The 23,448-nt window shown below is 41.8% G+C and overlaps 1 protein-coding gene across 8 annotated transcripts in view; it reads left to right on the top strand.

Annotated features, from left to right (window-relative positions):
* The window catches only part of LOC126191185 (DNA-binding protein P3A2), a 118,280-nt gene that overhangs the window by 34,385 nt on the left and 60,447 nt on the right, over nt 1–23,448 (top strand). For 7 of the 8 annotated variants that reach the window (XM_049931960.1, XM_049931961.1, XM_049931964.1 and 4 more), the window contains 2 exons: nt 17,805–18,113; nt 18,843–19,106. In XM_049931960.1, the coding sequence (XP_049787917.1) occupies nt 17,805–18,113; nt 18,843–19,106 (573 nt within the window). The remainder of the gene's footprint in view (nt 1–17,804; nt 18,114–18,842; nt 19,107–23,448) is intronic. The other variant, XM_049931965.1, reaches the window with a different exon arrangement.

A 23,448-nucleotide genomic window follows, 5' to 3' on the forward strand; every position in this document is an offset into this window, starting at 1 on the left:
TTGGGTATGAGTTATTGTTTTTAATCGCTTAGGAAAGTTCCTCCTATGAGCTTCATGGAGGGTTAAGGGTATAATACTAATTGCACGTGTTTGGTAAAAAAACTATTCAGAATTAGATGTTGGAGCAATGTGTTAAAGTAAATGACGATAATTTTTGGCACCTGGTGTGATTGGGGATGTCTTGTGTGTCAAGGATTATCTTTAGAGTTTTTCATTTTCACACACAGTTTAAAGAGAAGAGTTGGAGGAATGGAGTACTTGAGCAAGAGAAAAACATTACTTCTGAGTAAGGCTTCACATACATCCTCATTGTATCTGTTTTATACTTCGTGCTTTCTTGCACCATATTTTTGCACAAGTCTCACTCTCACCCCTTTCAAGAAAAAATTTTTGGCTTCCTTGTTCAAGGCACTGAGTAAGGTTGTGTATTGGAAAGACACTGGACTCTCTGTCCAGCCATCCTGATGTAGGTTTTTCGTGATTTCCGTAAATAGCTTAAGGAGAATGCTGTAATGGTTTCTTTGAAAGTATAAGGCAGACTTCCTTCTGCATTTCGAGCATGTTCTCCATCTAGGATGAAGTTGTTGCTGACTAAACACTTCATCCATTGGTCTGTGGAAGGTTCAGATTACTGCAAACATAGGTTTCATCACATGTTGTCTGCTTCAGAAATACTTTTACAGGTATATAATCATGTTTCGTGTCATGATGTTGGTCATATTGGCAAATTTGGAAGTTTGCAAGTCATCTTCATCAGTGTGGCAACACTACAAATATTGTTTGATAGTCATGGGCATTTACTGAAAACTATAGTCTGCATCACGTTGGAGGGTGGTCCAGTTTTCAGCCGTTCTGCGCATCCCCTTCCACTAGCCACTGGCAACCAGTAATATTCATTCTCTTCCCGAGCGGCCAGCACCAAGTTACAGCTAGACAGTGATAATCTCGCTCCTACATGCTGTATTGTTGCTGTACTTTGTGATAAGTGAATTATTTGTTCAACTGTGAGGCGTGTGTGTGATTTTTTTTCCAGTATAGGTGTAAATGTGTATCTGTAAATGTTTAAATGCCATTAAAAAAAAAAAAAAAAAAAAAAAATTCCAGGTGACAGCATTAAATGTGAAGTGCTTCATAAGCAGATGGTGGAGATTATTTACCGCATTTATAGCTTTTTGAAATGTGATTTTGAAACCAGGTCTCCTACTGTTGACATTTGAAGACACAAGAACAGACTGCAGAACTATGTGATGTCAGCAAGAGAACTGTAAAAGAGAATTGTAAACGAAAGTATCAGAGCTGTAGGAACAGTAAGTTGGCTTCGTGTTACCTGGAAAGCATCGAAATCGCAAGGAACCTGTAACACAAATGGATGGTTTTAACAACAATGTTTTAAAGTGCTCCATGTGAATGATGAATGCCTGACATCACAAAAACGTGTTACAGTTATGCAGGAGAAAATTAGCTTCAGTGGTAAGCGGTTCGTCAATGTAAAGAATTTTAAAAGACATTGGTTCCTGATATGTTAAGAAGAGGTTTTAGTTCAAAGACGTGACATAGGTGCAGCACGAACTACATCCCATATAAACATTCATGATGCAAGAGGAGAAGGTAGCTCAACAGTGTATTAATCTTGATGAAACACAGGTCAGTTAGGATCTTTCCAGGAAGATCTGCTGGAAAACGAGTGACGGCACTGGCAATTTTAAATTTTTCATAGGAATATGAGTAGGTTCTCGGATAATTATTTTGCATGCTGACTCTTCTTCTGGTTTTGTTTCTGAGAGTAAACTTGTATTTATGTGTAAGAAAAACAGCAGTGACTACCATTCGGAAATGAACGCTGTTAGTTTCGTGACGTGATTCACAATTCTTGTCGGTCACTGCCAGTTATAATTCAATTGTTACAGAGAAAACACCAAGTATAAACACCAAAGAAGTAGGTAGTCTTCCCTGGATTAAAAATAAAAATATTAAGCATAGTGTAAACCAGACTTGTCCCGATTTCCTGCAGTTCGTTAATTTATACAAGTCACATGACAGAATGTACAAACTTGACTTCCTTGCGTGTGAAAGGGGTCACACAGTTTTGCATTTACCCACGTAACACTGTCAGTTTAGACATATTGAATTTATTTGGGCAATGAATAAGGCTATTTGGGAGGTGGGGGGGGGGGGGGGGGGGAAGCATTAAAGATTAGCTTGGTTTTAGGTAAAGTAGTAAAAACATGGGAAAACACATTAAAAAACAGAGGCACAAAGGGTATAAGCATGGGCCAAGGAAAGAACAAATTTGAAGTAAAATATTTAGCCTTTGCGGATGATATGGCATTGATAACTGAAAACCGAACAGACGCAATAGTTATGCTTGATATGTTACACGAGATTGCTGAAAAGACTGGGCTAAAAATATCCTACGAAAAAACCGAGTATATAGAACACAAACATAATACAGAAAAGTTTATGAAAACAAAGTATGGAAAAAATAAAAGAGTTGATAAATTCAAATACCTGGGGGAGTGGATCCAAGCCAATGGACTGGATAACACAACAAATAAAGAAAGAATAAAAAATTTGGAATTTGCATATAAATTAACACAAAACTACTACAATAAGAAATCAATATCCATACAAGCAAAGATTAAACATTATAATTCAGTTATTAGGACACAAGCGACATATGGATCAGAGTGCCTAACATTGAATAAGAAAGGCGAATTAAGAGAACTAGAAAAAAGAGAGAGAAAAATATTAAGAAAAATTCTAGGTCCTGAGAAAAACAAGGAAAATAGGTGGATTAAAAGGAGAAATGAAGACTTATACAAAAATACAGAAAAGATCACAGATACAATGAGGAAGAGACGGCTAAAATTTTATGGACATTTAAAAAGAATGGAAGAAACACGGATTACAAAGAAAATTTTTAATTAAGTTAGTAAGCTGAAAAACACTGTAGGTTGGATAGAAGCAGTAAAGAGACGCCAACAAAATAGGTGTTACAGAAGAAATAATACGTGACAGGAATAACTTAAGGCTACTTATAGAAAATGCAAACTATGAAGAAGATGTGCCAAAACCTCGACCCAATTGAGTGTGGACAGATGAGCAGAGACGAGCAGTTGGCGAGAAAATGAAGAAGTACTGGGAAGAACGGAAGAAAAAGAAACACCATAAGTCTTAAGTTGTATGCGGTCCATAATGAAAAAATAATAATAATAACTTTCACTGAATCACTTGTGCATGAGGCAATAGGCAGCACCCCACATGTAGTGTGGGCACCTTGTGTGCGACAAGCTGAAAAGCTTCAGAAAGAATAATTTGATAGGGAAGTGATGATGCATATAAGCCTTGAACTTATCATCCTAAATTTACAATTAGATCGATCGGAAACATATTCAAGTAGAAGTATGGTGGTATTGTGATGTAGACTTTGGTGCAAAGTAATAATATTTCTTAGTTTTAAAGACTCGTGGTTTAAAAATTTTCTGTCAACATATCAGTTGCATACATAATAATGAGAATTTCCTAGCCATTTTGATTAGGACTTTGTATCCTTTGAATTATGCAGACTATAATGTTGAACATATTGCCCAATTAGAAGTTAAGCTTCTCCCACCATTTTGTATGTTCTAATAACACACAAGAATACAGCTGGATAAATTTGTCAAAAGTCCAATATTTCCACATGTAAACCCCTGTCATTTTCAAGGCACAAACCAGATAAGACCCTAAAATGACAGTAACTGTTACTTGTCGAGATATCGGTGGTTTTCAGTGTTATTGGTCATCGTTCCCTGGAGATATTCGCAGATGATGGTTAATTGTTTGCTTGTTCAATTGATTATAAATGCGGTCCCTGACTGCAATGTCAGACGAGTTAGTTTATACTGATAATGGCCATTAACAGCGAAAACTGACAACTTACTAACCAGTATTACGATAGTCTTTTCATTAGTCTTTTCTACCACATAATTCTTCTTTTATGTGCAGTGATTACACTAAACTAGAGTCAAACACCTCAACACACACACACACACACACACACACACACACACACACACACACACACACCTTATACACATTTTTAGAAATCCTATTGTGTGTAGAAACAGTTGTCAAGCAAATATAATGATTTCGATTTGTGCTTGAAGTTAACTTCGTTGCGTGTTAAATTTTTACTTATAATACAGTTCAAATTGCAATAAATGATGATTATAGCAAGCAGTTTCAATGATCATGTCATTTGACAGTTGTCATTTTGAGAAAAATTTTACTTAGTATCTTCACAAAGTTTGCCTCCTGACTTCATACAGAGTAAGTGTGTAGAGCATTGGATGCAGTGTCGTCAAGGCGTGAGTTAATATTTCTCTCATGATGACTGACCGAAATTGGTTTTAATATTTACTATTTCCCTCGTAGATCTGATGTACCATAGGCAAATGAGCCTGACTGTTGCCCACAGCAATTCAGTTCGGCAGCATGGACTTTGTTTGCCTGCTCTCTGCTGCCACGCATACACAGTTCTCATCCCTTCACTGCTTCGCCTTTATGTGTGGAAGTGCCATCTTCTGTGACGCGAGCAATAGATCAGTGTTGGGAAGAAGAGCTTCTTGTTAGTTTCTGTTCTAATGCCAAACACAGTAAAAGACACTGGCACAAGAAACCAACTTCTTGTTAAGTGACAGTGTGGCAGCATAAGTACAATACAGTTTAGAGAACATACACAAGACTGCTGGCTCATTTTCCCCACCAGAGGCCACTTGCTATTGGCTGCAGATCAATTTGCTGCAATTTTGGTCTTATGTAAAGGCTGTTAGTGGCACCAAAGTGTCCAGATCCTAGCAAAGGAGACAGGAACTGACACTGAGGGTAGTAAAGCAAAAGCTGAAATGCTTAACTTGATTTTTAAATGTTCCTTTACAAAGGAAAGCCCAAGAAAATTGCCCCAGTTTAATCCTCATACCACTGAAAAGATGAATGAAATAAGGAATTAGTGTCAGTGATATTGAGAAACAGCTGACATCGTTAAAACTGAACAAAGCTCCAGGGCCTAACGGATTCACTGTCAGACTCTAAACTGAATTTGTGGCTGAGTTAGCCCCTCTTCTAACTACAATCTACCATAAATCCCTTGAACAAAAAACTGTGCCCGGTTCTTGGAAAAAAAGCTCAGGTCACTTCTGTCTACAAGAAGGGTAGTAGAAGCGATCCACAAAACTACTGTCCAATGTCCTTGACATTGATTTGTTGTAATACTTTAGAACATATTCAGAGCTCAAAACATAGTGAGGTATCTTGAACAGAATGACCTCCTTGATGTCAACCAGCATGGTGTCTGAAAATAATCGATCATGTGAAACCCAGCTTTCACTTTTCTCGCTTGACATATTGAATGGGAGAGAGTCATAAAGATGCTGAAGGAACTGAACTGGAAGATTCTTGAAGATAGACATAAACTATCCCGAGAAAGTCTATTAGTAAAGTTTCACGTAAAATATCCCAAGAAAGACTGTTAACGAAGTTTTAAGAACCAGCTTTAAATGGTGACTCTAGGAATATACTACAATCCCCTATGTATCCGTCACATAGGGATCCTGAGGATAAGATTTAAATAATTACTGCACACACTGAGACATTCAGACAACCGTTCTTCCCACTCCCCATATGAAATGAAACAGGGAGAAACCCTAATAACTTGGAGAGTGGGATGTACCTCTTCTGCCATGCACCTCATGGTGGTTTGCAGGATGCAGATGCAGATGTAGGTCAATGGCCTCTGGTAGGGGCCTGGAGCAGCCGAACGGTACACTCCTCAAATGAGTGCACTGTATTGGTATGCATTGCCATACTGGTGACAGAGGTGTAGAATGTGCAGTACCTCAGTTTCATTATTGTTTTCCATAACATAACAATATACTCAATGATACGTAATATAGAGATGTCAGCTCATATTTACGATAGTACTATTGAGGATGTAACAGCTGGAAATATTTTCTTGGTGAGGTGTGTGTGTGTGTGTGGTGTGTGTGTGTGTGTGTGTGTGTGTGTGTGTGTGTGTGTGTGTGTGAGGGGTCGTCTTGCCTGGTTTTTCCCATTAGTACACAAGTTTCTCCACAATTGGAATGTATTTATCAAATTAATAATATTTTCAAAATGTTGTTTCTGCTTTAATTTGATTGCTTCACAGTACTTCCTTGTGCCAGTAAAAGGTTTCAAACATACTTTTTGTTATCTGGGTTTCGTGGGTCACCTGGATGAGAAAATATGTTGACAGTAAGCCATAGCTGTTTACCTGTGAAGCTTTCTGTGATTTTCAAAATACACTGAAAAGCCAATGAAACTGGTACAGCTGTCTTCTAAAATTGTGTAGGGCCCCCGCGGGCATGCATAAGTGCCACAACATGACGTGGCATGGACTTGACTAATGTCCGAAGTAATGCTGGAGGGAATTGACACTGTGGATCCTGCAGGGCTGTTCATAAAACAGTAAGATTATGAAGGTTTGGAGATATCTTGTGAGCAGTATGTTGCAAGGCATCCCAGATATGCTCAATAAAGTTCAAATCTGGGGAGTTTGGTTGACAGCAGAAGTGTTTAAACTCAGAAGAGTGTTCCTGGAGCCACTCTGTAGCAATTCTGGATGTGTGGGTTGTCACTTTGTCCTGCTGGAATTGCCCAAGTCCATTGGGATGCACAGTGGACGGGAATGGATGCAGGTGATCAGACAGATGCTTACATTCGTGTCATCTGTCAATCATATCTAGATGTGTCATCAGGGATCCCATATCACTCCCGCTGCATATGCCCCCACACCATTACAGAGCCTCCACCAGCTTGAACAGTCCCCTGCCGACATGTAAGGTCCAGGGATTCATGAGGTTGTCTCCTTACCCAAACACATCCATCCACTCGATACAATTTGAAATGAGACTCGTCCGACCAGGCAACGTGTTTCCAGTCATAAACAGTCCGTTGTCGGTGTTGGCAGTCCCAGGCAAGGCGTAAAGGTTTGTTGTGCAGTCAGAGTGAGCCTGCGGCTCTGAAAGCCCATATCGATCAGGTTTCGTTTAATGGTTCACACGCTGACACTTGTTGATGGCCCAGCATTGAAATCTGCAGCAATTTTCGGAAGGGTTGCACTTATGTTACATTGAATGATTCTCTTCAGTCGTCATCAGCAGTCCCATTCTTGCAGGATCTATTTCCGGCCACAGCGATGTTGTAGATTTGATGTTTTACTGGGTTCATTATATTCACGGTTCACGCATCAAATGGTCATACAGGAAAATCCCCAATTCATTGGTACCTTGGAGTTGCTGTGTCCCGCTGTGCGCCAACTGTAACACTCACCCAAATCTTGATAACCTGTCATTGTAGCAACAGTAACTGATCTAACAACTGTGCCAGACACTTAGTGTTTATACAGGTGTTGCCAACGGCAGTGCCATATTCGGCCTGTTTACATCTCTCTGTATTTAAATACGCATGCCTATACCAGTTTATTTGGCGCTTCAGCGCAATGTTGCTCCATATGACCGTGGATAGGCTAGGAGGATTTATTCTATAATTAAACCTTTTGTCAGCGTAGGGAAGCAGTACTTCACTGGAACTAATTCTCAGTCATAATTTACCTCTTTTCTGGCCTTTGTTTGGTTTCAGAAGTTCACACTCTCTGTTTCTGGCTGGGGATGAGTCCAAGGAGAGATAACGTGGCCTATAGAGAGTTTAATTGGTACCTTGACATACCGCTTTTGACTGTAATGCAGGGACATGTGTGCAGAACTCTCTAATATGACTGTAAACTTCTCCCACTACCATGCCACACTGTCTGAATGAGAAGAGGGGGAGAAACTGCAAACACATTGCCTTGGATTGCAGAGAAGGTGCAAGGAACATTGAATGGCATATATGCTGTAGTAGGAAATTCATAAATCTGAAGCTATGTACACATTATGAACAGCAATATTATGCTATTACTGACTGTAGATACAAGAAAATACACCTACAAAAATAAAATGAAGTTCGTGTACACCAGAAATATTGTACGTGCTATTATGTTCCCCATAAAATTCTAACAAATTTCAAACTGAGGTATAGAAAGAGAGACAAAAACAAATAGTCTCTATTGCATGCCATGAAATAAGGAAGAAATAATGCAAGCTACATGTGAAAGAAACTATACTTTATTACCTAGAATATTTCTACTGATATTGCATTGATTACAACCCTCAACAAAATACAGAGTGTATCAAAAAGAATCATCCAATTAAAAACACATAACTATTACGTTATTTGAGATAGGTGTGTGAATTCAGTGCTAGTAAAAATGGTGTCGGGACAACAGAAAACATTTTGTGTTCCTTGTTTTGTGCAGTGTGGGTTCAGTAAAAAAACTATTCAGCTTGACTTTCATACTATGTATGGTGTGGATCATCCTACAGCACAGAGCAATCGATTATCACATGAGCAATCCTGTGAAACAGGTTGTTTGTGTAAAGACAAATCGCCTGACCTTCCCCGAGTTTCTGACAGATGTCAAACGCATCTGCCACAGTTTCAGTAGGATTCCACAGAAATCAGTTTTGCCGTGCAGCTCAATATGCCCCCAATGTCCGTTCAGCATGTGTTGCATCAATGTTTACACATGAAACCATACAAAATTCAACTACTGCAAGATCTTCATGAAGTTGACAAATAACGTGGGGCATTCTGTATTTCATTTCTGCAAGACAGAGGGTGACAATTTTCCTCCACGCTCAGTGTTTAGTGATGAGGCAATATTTCATTTAAGTGAGAAGTTGAACCGTCATAATGTGCAAATATGGGGTACAGAGCAACCACATGAAGTTGTACACATGAGAGGGACTCTCCAAAATTTAATGCATTTTGTGCAGTTTCACAGGAAAAGGTGTATGGTCCATTTGTCTTTGCTGAAAACTCTGTCACAGGAAGCACATATTGCAATACTCTTGAGAACTTTCTTTTCCCACACAGTTGGAGACTGACTTGAATGACTTCACTTACCAACAAGATGGGCACTGTCACACTGGCATGTGGAAGTGCGGGAATTTTTAAATCAAAGGATTATTGAACGATGGATCAGTCACACTGGACCAGAAGATTCACCCTTACATCACTGGCCTCCAAGGTCACTGGATCTGATTATATGTGATTATTTCTTGTGGCGGTTTGCAAAAAACTCTGTTTATGTGCCTCCAACATCAACAGTAATGAATGAACTGAGACATCACATAACAGCAGCTGTGGAATCTGTAACTCAAAACATGCTTGCTGCAGTGTGGGAACAATTTGAATACTGGGAACAATTTGAATACTGCATTGACACATGCCATGCATCTCAAGGGGTGCATATTGAATACCTATGAAAAAGTATGAATAAAAGCTTTTTGAGTTTATCAAAAAACAAAATCCATTGCATATGTTAGTTTCAGAATTATAGACATGCCAAATCAGAGGATTCTTTTTGACACACCCTGTATGTCACAAAAAACCACCATTATTTATTATTTTTGGTTCACTGAAACTACAATAGAATTGTATGTGACACACCACATAATCGTGATTTAATTAGTTTCGTTATCGAAATATACCTTTCACTCACACAAATGTTGATCCAAACATAGATATCACTTTTTCAGTCTCATTATAGAGATGTGAAGCTCCTCCAAAAGAAAACAGTAAAAGTCTTTTACAGTTTTAATGTAAAAGAATTTTTATTTTGATCGGGAATTACGCTGGAGATTAATCAGTTCCATTTGAAAATTCAGAGGGGGTGCTTTCATCTGGAAAGGAAAATGCCCTCAGTATTATCTCAGACACAGATGAGAGATTGGCAGTGTCATGAAAATGTTTAGAAAACTGTTCCTGAATTTCTTTCAGCATGGAAATGAAGTCTTCAAAATTAGCGTTTTAACACCAGAGGCATAAGGAAAATGGCTAGTGTTTCTTGTGTGAAGTTGTTCCTTCCACAATGTGATTGTGATTTTCTTTTGAAATACATACACTTTTCCCATCAGTTCAGATATAGGCCTAGTTGCTTCACACCTTGAAATACATTACTACAGATGCTCAAGTGTGCAGTCAAGTCTACTAAAAATTTGTAGTCTGCAATCCATTTTGGATTTTCTGATTTTGGTCCCTGCTATCCATTTTACTACAGAAATTGAACAATAACAGGCCTAAAACCAAATAATTGTTCCCAGTATGCCCTTCACCTTAAGCAACGTACTTCATAATAGTAAATAATGTCTCCATACTAATCATTTAATTTCATCAAAAACTGTTGAAACAATCTAATAACACATTCCACTTAGAAAATTTGCATTTCGGGCCAGCTACTTAATGACATCCTCCATACCTGCAGGTTTAGAACAAAGAGTTTGCTTAACAATGCTACAACAAACCTATTTTGTTGTACACCCCCCCCCCCCCCCCCCCCCCCAATCACCGGCACTCCATCGATAGTACTGAGAACAACATGTTCCAATTCAGGTCAATGGCTTCAATGGCCTCTTCAACAGTTTTGAGCAGATTGATCCCTCTCATTGTGTCTGTCAATGGCACCAAATCTAACAGTTCTTCTTTCACGTGTATGAACATAAATTGCAAGTCGTGCCATGTCTGAAACATTGGTCGACTTGGGGCAAGAGTGCAATGGCATTGTCAGTTACTGCCTATAGACATCCGCTGCCATTAGTTACGCAGAGAGTTATTTTTTCTTGTGAAAGACTAATTTTGCAAACCTTCTGTAGTTCTCCAGGATTTGCTTGTTATGCAGCACTGTATCCTCTTAGATTCACCAACTTGTTTACTCATTTATTGCCAACTAAATCTTTAAATTCTGTGTGTGTTGTGCTGTAATGCCATTCTATACCAAATTTGCAGTGCCCAGCAATTATCTTGGTGCATAATAGACATTGAGAACTATCATCCTTCTCTTTGAAAAAGGACTGTGATTCACATGAGGTTTTAAAGACCTTTGACAATGGTTCACTAGACTCCCTCTTTTTGAGTATGTGATTCATTGCAACAGTTGTACCTTTAAACTTTGTTTAAACCATGAGCAAATAGTGAGGAATAAACAGCATTGGCCCTGTGATTCTGCCAAAGTGGAGAAAGCTGTGTTGATCAAAAAATCTGCACCATATGCTGGAAGAAACAGTGGCACATCACACTGCTACATGAAATGCCACTTCATGATTACTTGTTCTGAGAAGGACCAAGCAAAGCCAAGAACTGCCAAATAGTGGTGAGGTAGGCTGGGTCGTGCCTCATGTGCACATCAACATATTGTGCACACGTGCTATTTTGCAAGTTTTGGTTGACCGTGTTGTAGTACCTAGTAGGAATCTTCCCTCAAATATCATGGCTTTGAAATTTCAGTGGCATATAGCTGAAAGGTCTGCATTTTGCTGATACAGCCCAAATAATATTAAATAGGTGCCATTAACTAGAATGTAACACATTTGATTTCTACATGAGCTTTGTAAACTCATGCTACACTTTCAAAAGTAAACAATATAGTTTCCTTTATCAGCTGATAGTCCATGCACTTCAAAATACTCAACATGTCTTTGTTCTTCCAGTATGTGGGTAACTTTAAAACAGAATTAAATGATTTCAGTAACTGATAGCAAACTGGCTGACAAAAATACACATATCAAAAAAAGTTTTGCATCACCCCGGTTCCCAGAACTCCTGAAGATAGACGTTGACTGTGGATATTGTATCACAGACACACAGGAGGTCCGACAGCTGATCAGTTCCAGTCATTCCACCAGGAAGGAGTTACACGGCTCATGTTGTCTGTAGTTCAACCATGCCTAGATGGTCAATATTGCAGTTTGATCGCATCCGCATTGTTACTTTGTGCCAGGAAGGGCTCTCAACAGAGGAAGTGTCAGGGCATCTCTGAGTGATCCAAAACAATGTTGTTTGGACATGGAGGAGATACAGAGAGACAGGAACTGTCGATGACATTCCTCGCTCAGGCCGCCCAAGTGCTACTATTGCAGTGGATGACCGCTACCTACGGGTTATGGCTCGGAGGAAACCTGACAGCAATGTCACCATGTTGAATAATGCTTTTTGTGCAGCCACAGGATGTTGTGTTAAAATTCAAAGTGTGTGCAGTAGGTTGCATGATGCACAACTTCACTCCTGACATCCATGGTAAGGTCCATCTTTGCAACCAAGACACCATGCAGTGTGGTACAGATGGGCCCAACAACATGCTGAATGGACTGCTCAGGATTGGCATCTCGTTCTCTTCAACGATGAGTGTCGCGTATGCCTTCAACTAGACAGTCGTCTGAGACGTGTTTGGAGGCAACCCAGTCATGCTGAATGCCTTAGACACACTGTCCAGCGAGTGCAGCAAGGTGGAGGTTACCTGCTGGGGTGGCATTATCTGGGGGCCAACATATACTGTTGGTGGTTATGAAAGGCGCTATTGTAACGGCTGTACGATACGTGAATGCCGTCCTCCGACCAATTGTGCAAACATGTCAGGATATTGGCAGGGCATCCATCTTCCTGGACGACAATTGCGCCCCTATCGTGCACATCTTGTGAATGACTTCCTTCAGGATAACATCATCACTTTACTAGAGTGACCAGCATGTTGTCCAGACATGAACCCCATCGAACATGCCTGGGGCAGATTGAAAAGGGCTGTTTATGGATGACGTGTCCTACCAACCACTCTGAGGGATCTACACCGAATTGAAGTGGGACAATATGGACCAACAGTGCCTTGATGAACTTGGGGATAGTATACTGTGACAAGTACAGGCATGGATGAATGCAAGAGAATGTGCTACTGTGTATTAGAGGTACCGGTGTGTACAGCAATCTGGACCACCACCTCTGAAGGTCTCGCTGTATGGTGGTACAACATGCAATGTGTGGTTTTCATGAGCAATAAAAAGGGCGGAAATGATATTTATGTTGATCACTATTCCAATATTCTGTACAGGTTCCGGAACTCTCAGAACTGAAGTGATGCAAAACTTTTTTTGATGTATGTATTTACTTTTGCGTACTCCATATCAGTTCATTTCTTGCACTAATTTGTTCTGTTAGAAATCTTACATGACCCTGTTATCTTGGAGTATCCTTTCCACAGGTGTGTATTAAAGTAAGGCATATTCCATAAGTGTATTCGTTATTTAATGACAAGCAATTTTTGTTATGACTGCAAATTACAAACTTAATATCGATATTGAAAAGTACATTTGCAGTAAAACAGCCACATGACCAGGATGGAGATAGAGGGATCATCATTACCCAAAAGTTGACACGTTTTTGCTTACATGATCTGCTTTGTGGTGATATAGATATGACTTGGCTTTTACATTGCTTGCCAAACAATTTATAATTGAATTTATTAATTTGACTAAGAAAAAATGTTCTAGTATTTAAATGTTGTCTTTGGGATTGGTGTGCACTTGACTATAAAATACTGCATATATGTAGTTGAATTATATAAAGATTTCAGTGTACAAATAACTTTTTCGTAATACATTGCCTCACCTGTGTGTTGTAATAGGAAAACCTTTTCCAACTTTTAGATTTTAATTCGGTGCTCATACAGAGTACGTTTCTAGCATTTGTAGACCTAGAGAAAGCTTTTGACAATGTTGACTGGAATACTCTCTTTCAAATTCTTAAGTTGGCAGGGGTAAAATACAGGGAGCGAAAGGCTATTTACAATTTGTACAGAAACCAGATGGCAGTTATGAGTTAAGGGACATGAAAGGGAAGCAGTGGTTGGGAAGGGAGTGAGACAAGGTTGTAGTCTCTCCCCGATATTATTCAATCTGTATATTGAGCAAGCAGTGAAGGAAACAAAAGAAAAATTCGGAGTAGGTATTAAAATCCATGGAGAAGAAATAAAAACGTTGAGGTTTGCCGATGACATTATAATTCTGTCAGAGACAGCAAAGGACTTGGAAGAGCAGTTGAACGGAATGGACAGTGTTTTGAAAGGAGGATATAAGATGAACATCAACAAAAGCAAAAAGAGGATAATGGAATGTAGTTGAATTAAGTCACGTGATGCTGAGGGAATTAGATTAGGAAATGAGACACTTAAAGTAGTAAAGGAGTTTTGCTATTTGGGGAGCAAAATAACTGATGATGGTTGAAGTAGAGAGGATATAAAATGTAGACTGGCAATGGCAAGGAAAGCGTTTCTGAAGAAGAGAAATTTGTTAACATAGAGTATAGATTTAAATGTCAGGAAGTCATTCCTGAAAGTATTTGTATGAAGTATAGCCATGTATGGAAGTGAAACATGGACAATAAATAGTTTGGACAAGAAGAGAGTAGAAGCTTTCGAAATGTGGTGTTACATAAGAATGTTGAAGATTAGGTGGGTAGATCACATAACTAATGAGGTGGTATTGAATAGGATTGGGGAGAAGTGAAGTTTGTGGCACAAATTTACTAGATGAAGGGATCGGTTGGTAGGACATGTTCTGAGGCATCAAGGGATCACCAATTTAGTATTGGAGGTCAGCGTGGAGGGTAAAAATTGTAGAGGGAGACCAAGAGATGAATACACTAAGCAGATTGAGAAGGATGTAGGCTGCAGTAGGTACTGGGAGATGCAGCAGCTTGCACAGGATAGAGTAGCATGGAAAGCTGCATCAAACCAGTCTCAGGACTGAAGACCACAACAACAACAACAACAACAACAACAGAGTAATGGCAAAAGTAACATTAAACATCAGTCATTGTACCCCTCATAACCATAATAATAAATAACTCACAACTTTGAATATGGAACATTTTTTGTGTTTAAAATTATTACTTGTTTATGTTTTTCCCCATTTGACTCACTTTATGGGAGAGTGTATGGCTTAATGGTCTTAATTTGTGATAGTTCTTAGAACTTTTTTTTTTCCCTGCCACACATCTAGGCCAATGTGTTCTGTGTAGGAAAATTGTCAAGCTATTCCATGATTTAGATTCAATGCGAAACACTGGTTTCCACAAAATTGATTAGCTCATCTTACAGATAGATGGTAGGAACGCAAGGGCAAACTGCATTCATTAGTATCATATATAGTAAAGCAGTAACTTGCTCAGACCAAGCTTTAGATTGATACAGCTTTATAAACTGTGATAGGTTACTTTTGAAACACTCATATAAACTGATATTAAAGCATATTGATTGAGAACAACTGTGCGTTGTAGTCTGAATTGTTTGACATATAAGACATTGTAACATATTCACGTCATTTCTTTTGTTCTACGAAGGTTGGACATTCCTTGCTAAGAATAGGTGAATACCCTAGTGAACGGGGCACTGTTTCAGTGGATGAGATGGTTTTTGATCAGGTGTAACCTTATGTAGATAACAGATGACCAGTCAGCTGCTTCTTCTGTGATCTAGAGGAGGTATATTTCACTAGATCCTACCCCAATCATTATAATAATATTGTTCCTACAGCTTCTACCTACTGATTTCCATCATTTCAGACTTTCCAAAATCACTGTCATTTTAAGCAATTAGTGTTTGATATAGATGTTAACAGAACCGTTATGGCATAGCTTCAGATTTTATATGTGCAAGCATTGAGTTCTTGGTGCTGTGGCACTACTTTAATTTTGCTGTTTATTGTGGCTTTTAGGAATATTTTCAAATCCCTGTTCTGTGCACCAGCATAAACTTACGTATAAATTTGATATGTGTAAAATATCCCCCTTCCCCATCCCTCCTCCACCTCCCCCTTCCCCATCCCTCCTCCACCTCCCCCTTCCCCTTCCCCTTCCCTCCTCCACCTCCCCCTTCCCCCTCCACCTTCCCTCATCCACTCCAAATTCTCCCCCACCCCCTTCTCCCCCACCCCCCTTCTCCCCCACCCCCCTTCTCCCCCACCCCCCTTCTCCCCCATGCCCCCCTTCTCCCCCATGCCCCCCTTCTATCCCGCTCCCTCTCCCGCGCCCCCTTTCTCCCGCGCCCCTCCTCTCCCACTTATCAGGATGTCCTTTATGCCTTCCAGCGATTTTTGTTTTACCTCCTCCACAGTGTCAAAATGTTTTTCTTCCATGTCCCTTTTGTGTCTGGGGAACAAAAAAAAAAAAATCACAGGGTGTAGATCTGGTGAGGATGGGGCTGGTGGACAATAGGTGTCATGCCGATTTTGGACAAAAACTGCTTTATGGAGAGGGTGGTGTGGGCCAGCACATTGTCATGATGGAAGAACCAGTCACCTGTGCTCCATTTTTAAAATGTGAAAACCACTCAGCATTACACTAGTTTCTGCAGCACATTTCCCCAACAGAAAACAAAATTTCACAGCTGCGCCTTGCTCTCAGCAATCTGCCATCACATTTTTGCGAAAACGAAAAAGTTATTTTATTAAAAACTTTCAAGGGCAAATCGATGCACTCACAGTGACACAACTTCGCACACTGACTCAGGCGTGACTGTAATGTACATCTGGTTGAACAATGGATTCCTCCACTCTCCCTCCCCACCACAACTAAATTCTGTTACTTTTAGGTCCCCCCTCGTATTTCCCCACTTGGTGGTTAGCTCTGCTCTTGGCCACAGTTTGGTAGTGGCCAATCATTCAGGTGTACACCCAGTTCGTGATCATGCGTATGTGAAACACTTTACTGAAGTTGCAACAGAGCTGGTACATATGTGACATTACTGCCTTCAAAGGAGGCCCTGCCTCTGATGAAGTAGGATACGTCTGTGACAGTATTGGCATAGGGTGTTCAGGGTGTTGTATTGGACAGGTCTTACACCTGGGTGTGACCCATGTGGCAATGGGTTGAGAATAGAAGTTGCCTCGTGCTAGAATGAACTCACCAGTGCCACATTCCTGTCCCCTGTAGCCTGCTTCCTCTCCCTCTAAACTGTCAGCCACCCTTCCCTAATGCTGCTTACATCCTCATTCCTCCCCTCACCCACTCCACTTGACAAGACTCCTTATCCAAGTGAAGCTGCAGTGCTTGCACATTAGTCAGCTGGGATAATGTAGCCATGCAGAGGTGTGTGTGTGTGTGTGTGTGTGTGTGTGTGTGTGTGTGTGTCCTACACAGATCTGAAGAAGAATTCATCTGGAAGCTAGCAGCATTCTCAGTCAACAACTCAATGCCTCAACTTTTCAGAGAGTTGTTATCTTGCATTACTTATATCCCACCAAGGTCTTTCCATAATCATATTCAGAATTAAAATTAAATGGATAGTGGCATATGTTTGGATGAGGGGCACAGTGAAGTTGTTGACATTAATGCCCTGTTGCTGTAAATACTTTCGCCTATTTACAAAGTTTTTGAACTGTAAACACATTAGAAGCCTCTACAACAGGACATAATAACTTTCACCGCAGCAAAATAAATTCTGAGTATTATATTTGCACACATCTAACTAGCAGAATCTTATTCAAACATTCAGCAACTTTGTTACGCATATTGGAACAAGATAGTAATTGGTTTGCATCATTGAGCCTTTCCATTTGCGAAGGCAACAAATGCTTACTTTCAAATGTGGATTATTTAGTTTTTCATTATGTATGTTACTGAATTATTTTATACAGAGAAACTGGGATTGCTCATTTTGAAGTTTCTTGTTTTTGTTAAATTATTTACATACATTCTGAGGACATTGTTTTATAATTTCATGCAGTATTATACTTGTGTAAGAATGAGAAGTTTGGCTCAAACTGAAGACTCATCTTAGCTGCAGAGAAATATGTCTTTTATCTTCTTCATTAACCTCTAAAATTCATCTTCTGAACTAGATATTGTCCACAATTTTTCTGCAGATGAGGAACATCCGCACAATGATAATGGATGAATTGGAATCTGCATTAGCACAACAAGCTCCACCACCCGTCCAGGAAGACCCGTCGCTGTATGAATTACCTCCACTTATCATCGATGGTATCCCTACGCCTGTCGAAAAGATGACTCAAGCACAACTGCGAGCCTTTATTCCTCTGATGCTCAAATATTCGACAGGGCGTGGGAAACCAGGGTGGGGTCGTGAGTCGACGAGACCTCCTTGGTGGCCCAAGGAACTGCCTTGGGCAAATGTGCGTATGGATGCGCGCACAGAGGATGAGAAGCAAAAGGTTAGCTCACAACTCCTTTCCCCTTGCTCCCACTTGATTCATCCTTCTGTTTAGGAGTCTTTGGAAAAGGTCCAAGGAAATTGTTTCCAGCACCTCACCATTCCAGTTTTTAGTTGCATGTTAATCTCTCTACGGTTCTCAAAAAGATACCAATTTAATGATATTTTTCTTTTAATTATAGTATTTCTCTTTTCAAAATTAATTTGTTATGTACTCTGTAATCAATTGTTGGTAGTAGCATGGACAGATATGTAAGTATTGTGACCAGTTCATAAACACTGTCATGAAACAAATTTGTCATGAATCGCAAAAGAAAAGAAACCTAATCCTTCATCCAGTACAGTGATGAAATTTTTGTTTGAGTTGTCCCTGTTGGTTCAATTAAGTAGTGGCAATAGTAGTTTTTTGTGGTTTTGTGGTAGCAAAAGTATTAGTAAGCATTAATTGATAGTCTGTAGCACACAGCAAGCAGATGTGATGTGTGTAAAACTATTTTCTCCTTGTGTTATTGCTGACAACAGTTAGTTTTGATTGAAAGCAGCAAATACTGCAGCTTTAACTTTTACCAGCAATTGTTTATTTGGCATGCAGTTCCCACATCCTTATTTACATGTAACTGTTGTTACTGAATCACACTTTTAAGTGTTTCTTATGAATTCAATGGTACCGCCCTACTTGTCCGTCAAACTCTGGCGGGCAGTGCTGGGAGCGTGTACATCTGAGATGCAGTGCCGCAATTTGCAGATATCGTGGACACATGCTCTGCGCCAAATAGTCATCAACTGCTACAAGTACCATGGGAGGGAAGATCTGCTCCCTGCATTCAGTGAGGATGAAGAGGCCAACGGGACTGTGACAGCGGTCGTTTCTGGCAGCTCTTCTAGTAACACTGGCTCAGCATCACTTGTGGGCACTGCTGCTACCAGTACTGGTACTGCGACCATTGTGGGAACAGCGAATAGGAGTTCAGTGTCTGCTGCAACACAGGCAACAGTACAGTATATGTTTTCCTGTTTGATCTGTGTAATAGATTATGTAATGAGAACAGACATAGTCTGTGTTAAACATCTAAGTGTGTGAAAATTTACAAGCTTAAATGTGAATGAGAAGTGTTTCTCAGAAGTATTTAGACAGGCAATACAGGTTTATTTTTCTCTTCTGGTGTTAAATATCTTATAAAGGATCACGTTATTTGATTTTACATTATACTTTACAGATTGCTTACTGTTCCTGTTTAGTAGAACTTAGCATTGCTAATGTCCAAGTCCATAGTTAAAGTTCCTCCAATATATGCCATTAGACTTCTATACTTGGAAATAAGCCAGTTGTTTTCAGAGTTAAAAGAACAGAGTCCGCAAGTCTTCTTTTATTGTGCTTACAAATTCATGGCATACCTGTTTGCTTCAGATGTTTTTTTGTCTTGTGTCCAAGTGAGCAGCAATAATATAAAATAAACAGCAAGCTAGGTGAGAAAAAATTTATGATCCATGCAAGAAAATGACCCATATTTCGAGCTAGCAGCACAATTCCACAATGAGGCACTTGTCTCCAGTTAGTAATCAATAAGTATTTGGCAGGGATCTGATGATACTGTCCTGTTTAATGCTCCAAGGAGGCCATTACTGGGAGTAACACTCGTATTTGGCTACAGAGTATACAATAAAAGTTTATTTTATTGTTATTTGATTCAACATTGAATTAGCTCATATAAGTTTATTTTATCATTGAACAAACTAAGATTAAATTGTGAAGTTACTCATACAACTTTACCTTGGTAACATAAAGACAGTTATCCTGTACGTAGGTACAAAGTATATCGCAGACCCACTTGTGTTTAAAAAAATCTGCACACCTGCTCAAGGCATTCTGCATTTACGTAACAGATTATGCTTCAGAGGTAGTAATAAAGGAAAATAACACAAGGTTGTGGGCTAGAAGGAAATCCATTAGGCAAAATCAGTGGAGACTCTGGGTTGTAATATTAAGAAAAGGATAGATTGCTGATCGCCATAAAGATAACCCATTGAGTTGCAGGCAGGCACACAAAAAAAGACTTTTACACATTGTAGCTTTTGGCCAATTCCACCCTCCCTCTCCACCCCCTCCCTCCCCCTCCCCCCCTCTCTCCCTCCCCCTCCCCCTCTCTCTCCCTCCCTCCCTCCCCCTCTCTCCCTCCCTCCCTCCCTCCCCCTCTCTCCCTCCCTCCCTCCCCCTCTCTCCCTCCCTCCCTCCCTCCCCCTCTCTCCCTCCCTCCCTCCCTCCCCCTCTCTCCACCCCCTCCCTCCCCCTCTCCCCTCTCTCCCTCCCCCTCTCTCCCTCCCCCTCTCTCCCTCCCCCTCTCTCCCTCCCCCTCTCTCCCTCCCCCTCTCTCCCTCCCCCTCTCTCCCTCCCCCTCTCTCCCTCCCCCTCTCTCCCTCCCCCTCTCTCCCTCCCCCTCCCTCCCTCCCCCTCTCTCCCTCCCCCTCCCTCCCTCCCCCTCTCTCCCTCCCCCTCTCAACCTCCCCCTCTCTCCCCCCCTCTCTCCCCCCCTCTCTCCCCCCCTCTCTCCCTCCCCCTCTCTCCCTCCCCCTCTCTCCCTCCCCCTCTCTCCCTCCCCCTCTCTCCCTCCCCCTCTCTCCCTCCCCCTCTCTCCCTCCCCCTCTCTCCCTCCCCCTCTCTCCCTCCCCCTCTCTCCCTCCCCCTCTCTCCCTCCCCCTCTCTCCCTCCCCCTCTCTCCCTCCCCCTCTCTCCCTCCCCCCTCTCTCCCTCCCCCTCTCTCCCTCCCCCTCTCTCCCTCCCCCTCTCTCCCTCCCCCTCTCTCCCTCCCCCTCTCTCCCTCCCCCTCTCTCCCTCCCCCTCTCTCCCTCCCCCTCTCTCCCTCCCCCTCTCTCCCTCCCCCTCTCTCCCTCCCCCTCTCTCCCTCCCCCTCTCTCCCTCCCCCTCTCTCCCTCCCCCTCTCTCCCTCCCCCTCTCTCCCTCCCCCTCTCTCCCTCCCCCTCTCTCCCTCCCCCTCTCTCCCTCCCCCTCTCTCCCTCCCCCTCTCTCCCTCCCCCTCTCTCCCTCCCCCTCTCTCCCTCCCCCTCTCTCCCTCCCCCTCTCTCCCTGCCCCTCTCTCCCTGCCCCTCTCTCCCTGCCCCTCTCTCCCTGCCCCTCTCTCCCTGCCCCTCTCTCCCTGCCCCTCTCTCCCTGCCCCTCTCTCCCTGCCCCTCTCTCCCTGCCCCTCTCTCCCTCCCCCTCTCTCCCTCCCCCTCTCTCCCTCCCCCTCTGACCCTCCCCTCCCCCCTCCCCTCCCCCCTCTCCCCCTCTCCCTCTCCCCCCTCCCCCTCTCACCCCTCCCCCTCTCTCCCCCCCTCCCCCTCTTTCCCTCTCTCCCTCCCCCTCTTTCCCTCCCTCCCGCCTCTCCCCCTCCCTCCCACCTCTCCCTCCCTCCCCCCTCTCTCCTTCCCTCCCCCCTCTCCCTCCCCCTCTCTCCCTCCCCCCTCCCTATCCCCCCTCTGGGCCCCTCCCTATCCCCCCTCTGGGCCCCTCCCTATCCCCCCTCTCGCCCCTTCTCTATCCCCCCTCTCGCCCCTTCTCTATCCCCCCTCTCGCACCCTCTCTATCCCCCCTCTTGCACCCTCTCTATCCCCCCTCTCCCCACCTCCTCTCCCCTCCCCCTTTCCCCACCCTCTCCCCCTCTCCCCACCCCCTCCCTCTCCCCACCCCCTCCTTCTCCCCCTCTCCCACCCCACACCCTCTCTCCCCCTCTATCCCCACCCCCTCTCCCCCCCTCTATCCCCACCCCCCTCTCCTCCTTCCCCTAAAGTAAACTTTGGCTAAAAGTCTTTTCACTGTGCCTGTCTGCAACTCAGTCGGTCATCTTTACAGTTAGCAGCAGTCTATCCTACATCTACATCTGCAAGGTTACTCCGCAATTCATACTTATGTGCCTGGCAGAGGGCAAATGGATAACTTATAATGTCATATGTCTGGGTGATCAGCAGTAATATTAAATAAAAAGTGAGCTATGTGAGGAAAAACAATTAAGATACACACAAGAAAAGACCCGAATTCTGAACTGGCACAACAATCTCACAGTGAGGCAAATGTCTGCGAAATAATTAGCAGTCAAATAAGTCTTTGAAAGGGATCTGATGCAACTATGCTGTTTAATGCTCCAAGGGGGTCATTACTGGGGTGTAACACTTATGTGTTGCACTGAGTGATACAGTGAAAGTTTTAATTTTTGTTTTATGAAACAGTTATTTTGCTCATACAATATAAGTTAATTTTGTTGTTGTGTGATTAAATTAAGATTAAACTGTGAATTTGCTAATACGTTTACCTTGGTAACATAAGTACAGCTATTCTGTGCGTGTGTAAAAATTACGCCACGCATCTGCTTGAGTTTCGAAAATCCTGCCCCGTCAAGGGTTAATAATCATAGTTATTGTAATATCTTGCATTTATGTAGCAGACAATGAGTTTGCATTTGGTGTGTATGAGATCATACATTGCTACTTATGAAATTTAGCTAACACATTGAATTTTTCTTTTAACTCAGGAGGAGGCCAATATGTATCTCCAATCTCAAGAAAATAGATTTTATGTAGTGCATTCAGTTCTACCCACGTGCGTCGAAATAAAGCAAAAGAGAACTATTCATAACATTTACTGCATCTCCTAAACGGTTTAAGATATTGAAACGATTTTTGGAGAAATGACAACATGCAAAGAGAAGAGTATTCTTCCATATGGTTAACGTGCAGATTTTTTTTTTTTTTTTTTTGTTATTTTTAAGTGTCATTGATAGCTGGTGAAATGAGGATAGTGAAGGAACTCCATATTTATTTTCATACTGAGGATGTGCTTTTTCATAAGCTGATGACTTAAGTTGCTCTCTTTATAACCCACTGTTTCAGGATTCTGTTTGCAATTGGAACTGCACTGGGATGTTAGTAAGGTAACACTGTGTACACTCCGCTGTGTCAGTGTAGTGAAAGGTAAAGAAGACGAGGGTTTGTGGTCAGATAAGTGTAGGGTAATATCAACAGCAGCAGTAAATGCTACAACAGAAGTAAGATTCTTTATGAGGAGGAAGGCAGGACAAAGAATGAGTTACTGGGAACAGTTCAGTGATAGTGGTGTTCTCATCAAAGTCGACAGCAAACCAACACCTACAACAGTAGTTCAGATATACATGCCGACGTCGCAAACTGAAGATAAAGAGGTAGAGAAAGTATATGAGGATGTTAAATGGGTGGTTCAGTACATAAAGGGAGACGAAAGTCTAATAGTCATGGGATATTGGAATGCGGTTGTAGGGGAAGGAGTAGAAGAAAGGGTTATGGGGGAATATGGGCTTGGTGTTAGGAAT

Source organism: Schistocerca cancellata, chromosome 6, assembly GCF_023864275.1.
Source record: "Schistocerca cancellata isolate TAMUIC-IGC-003103 chromosome 6, iqSchCanc2.1, whole genome shotgun sequence".
In the NCBI taxonomy this organism is placed as follows: domain Eukaryota; kingdom Metazoa; phylum Arthropoda; class Insecta; order Orthoptera; family Acrididae; genus Schistocerca; species Schistocerca cancellata.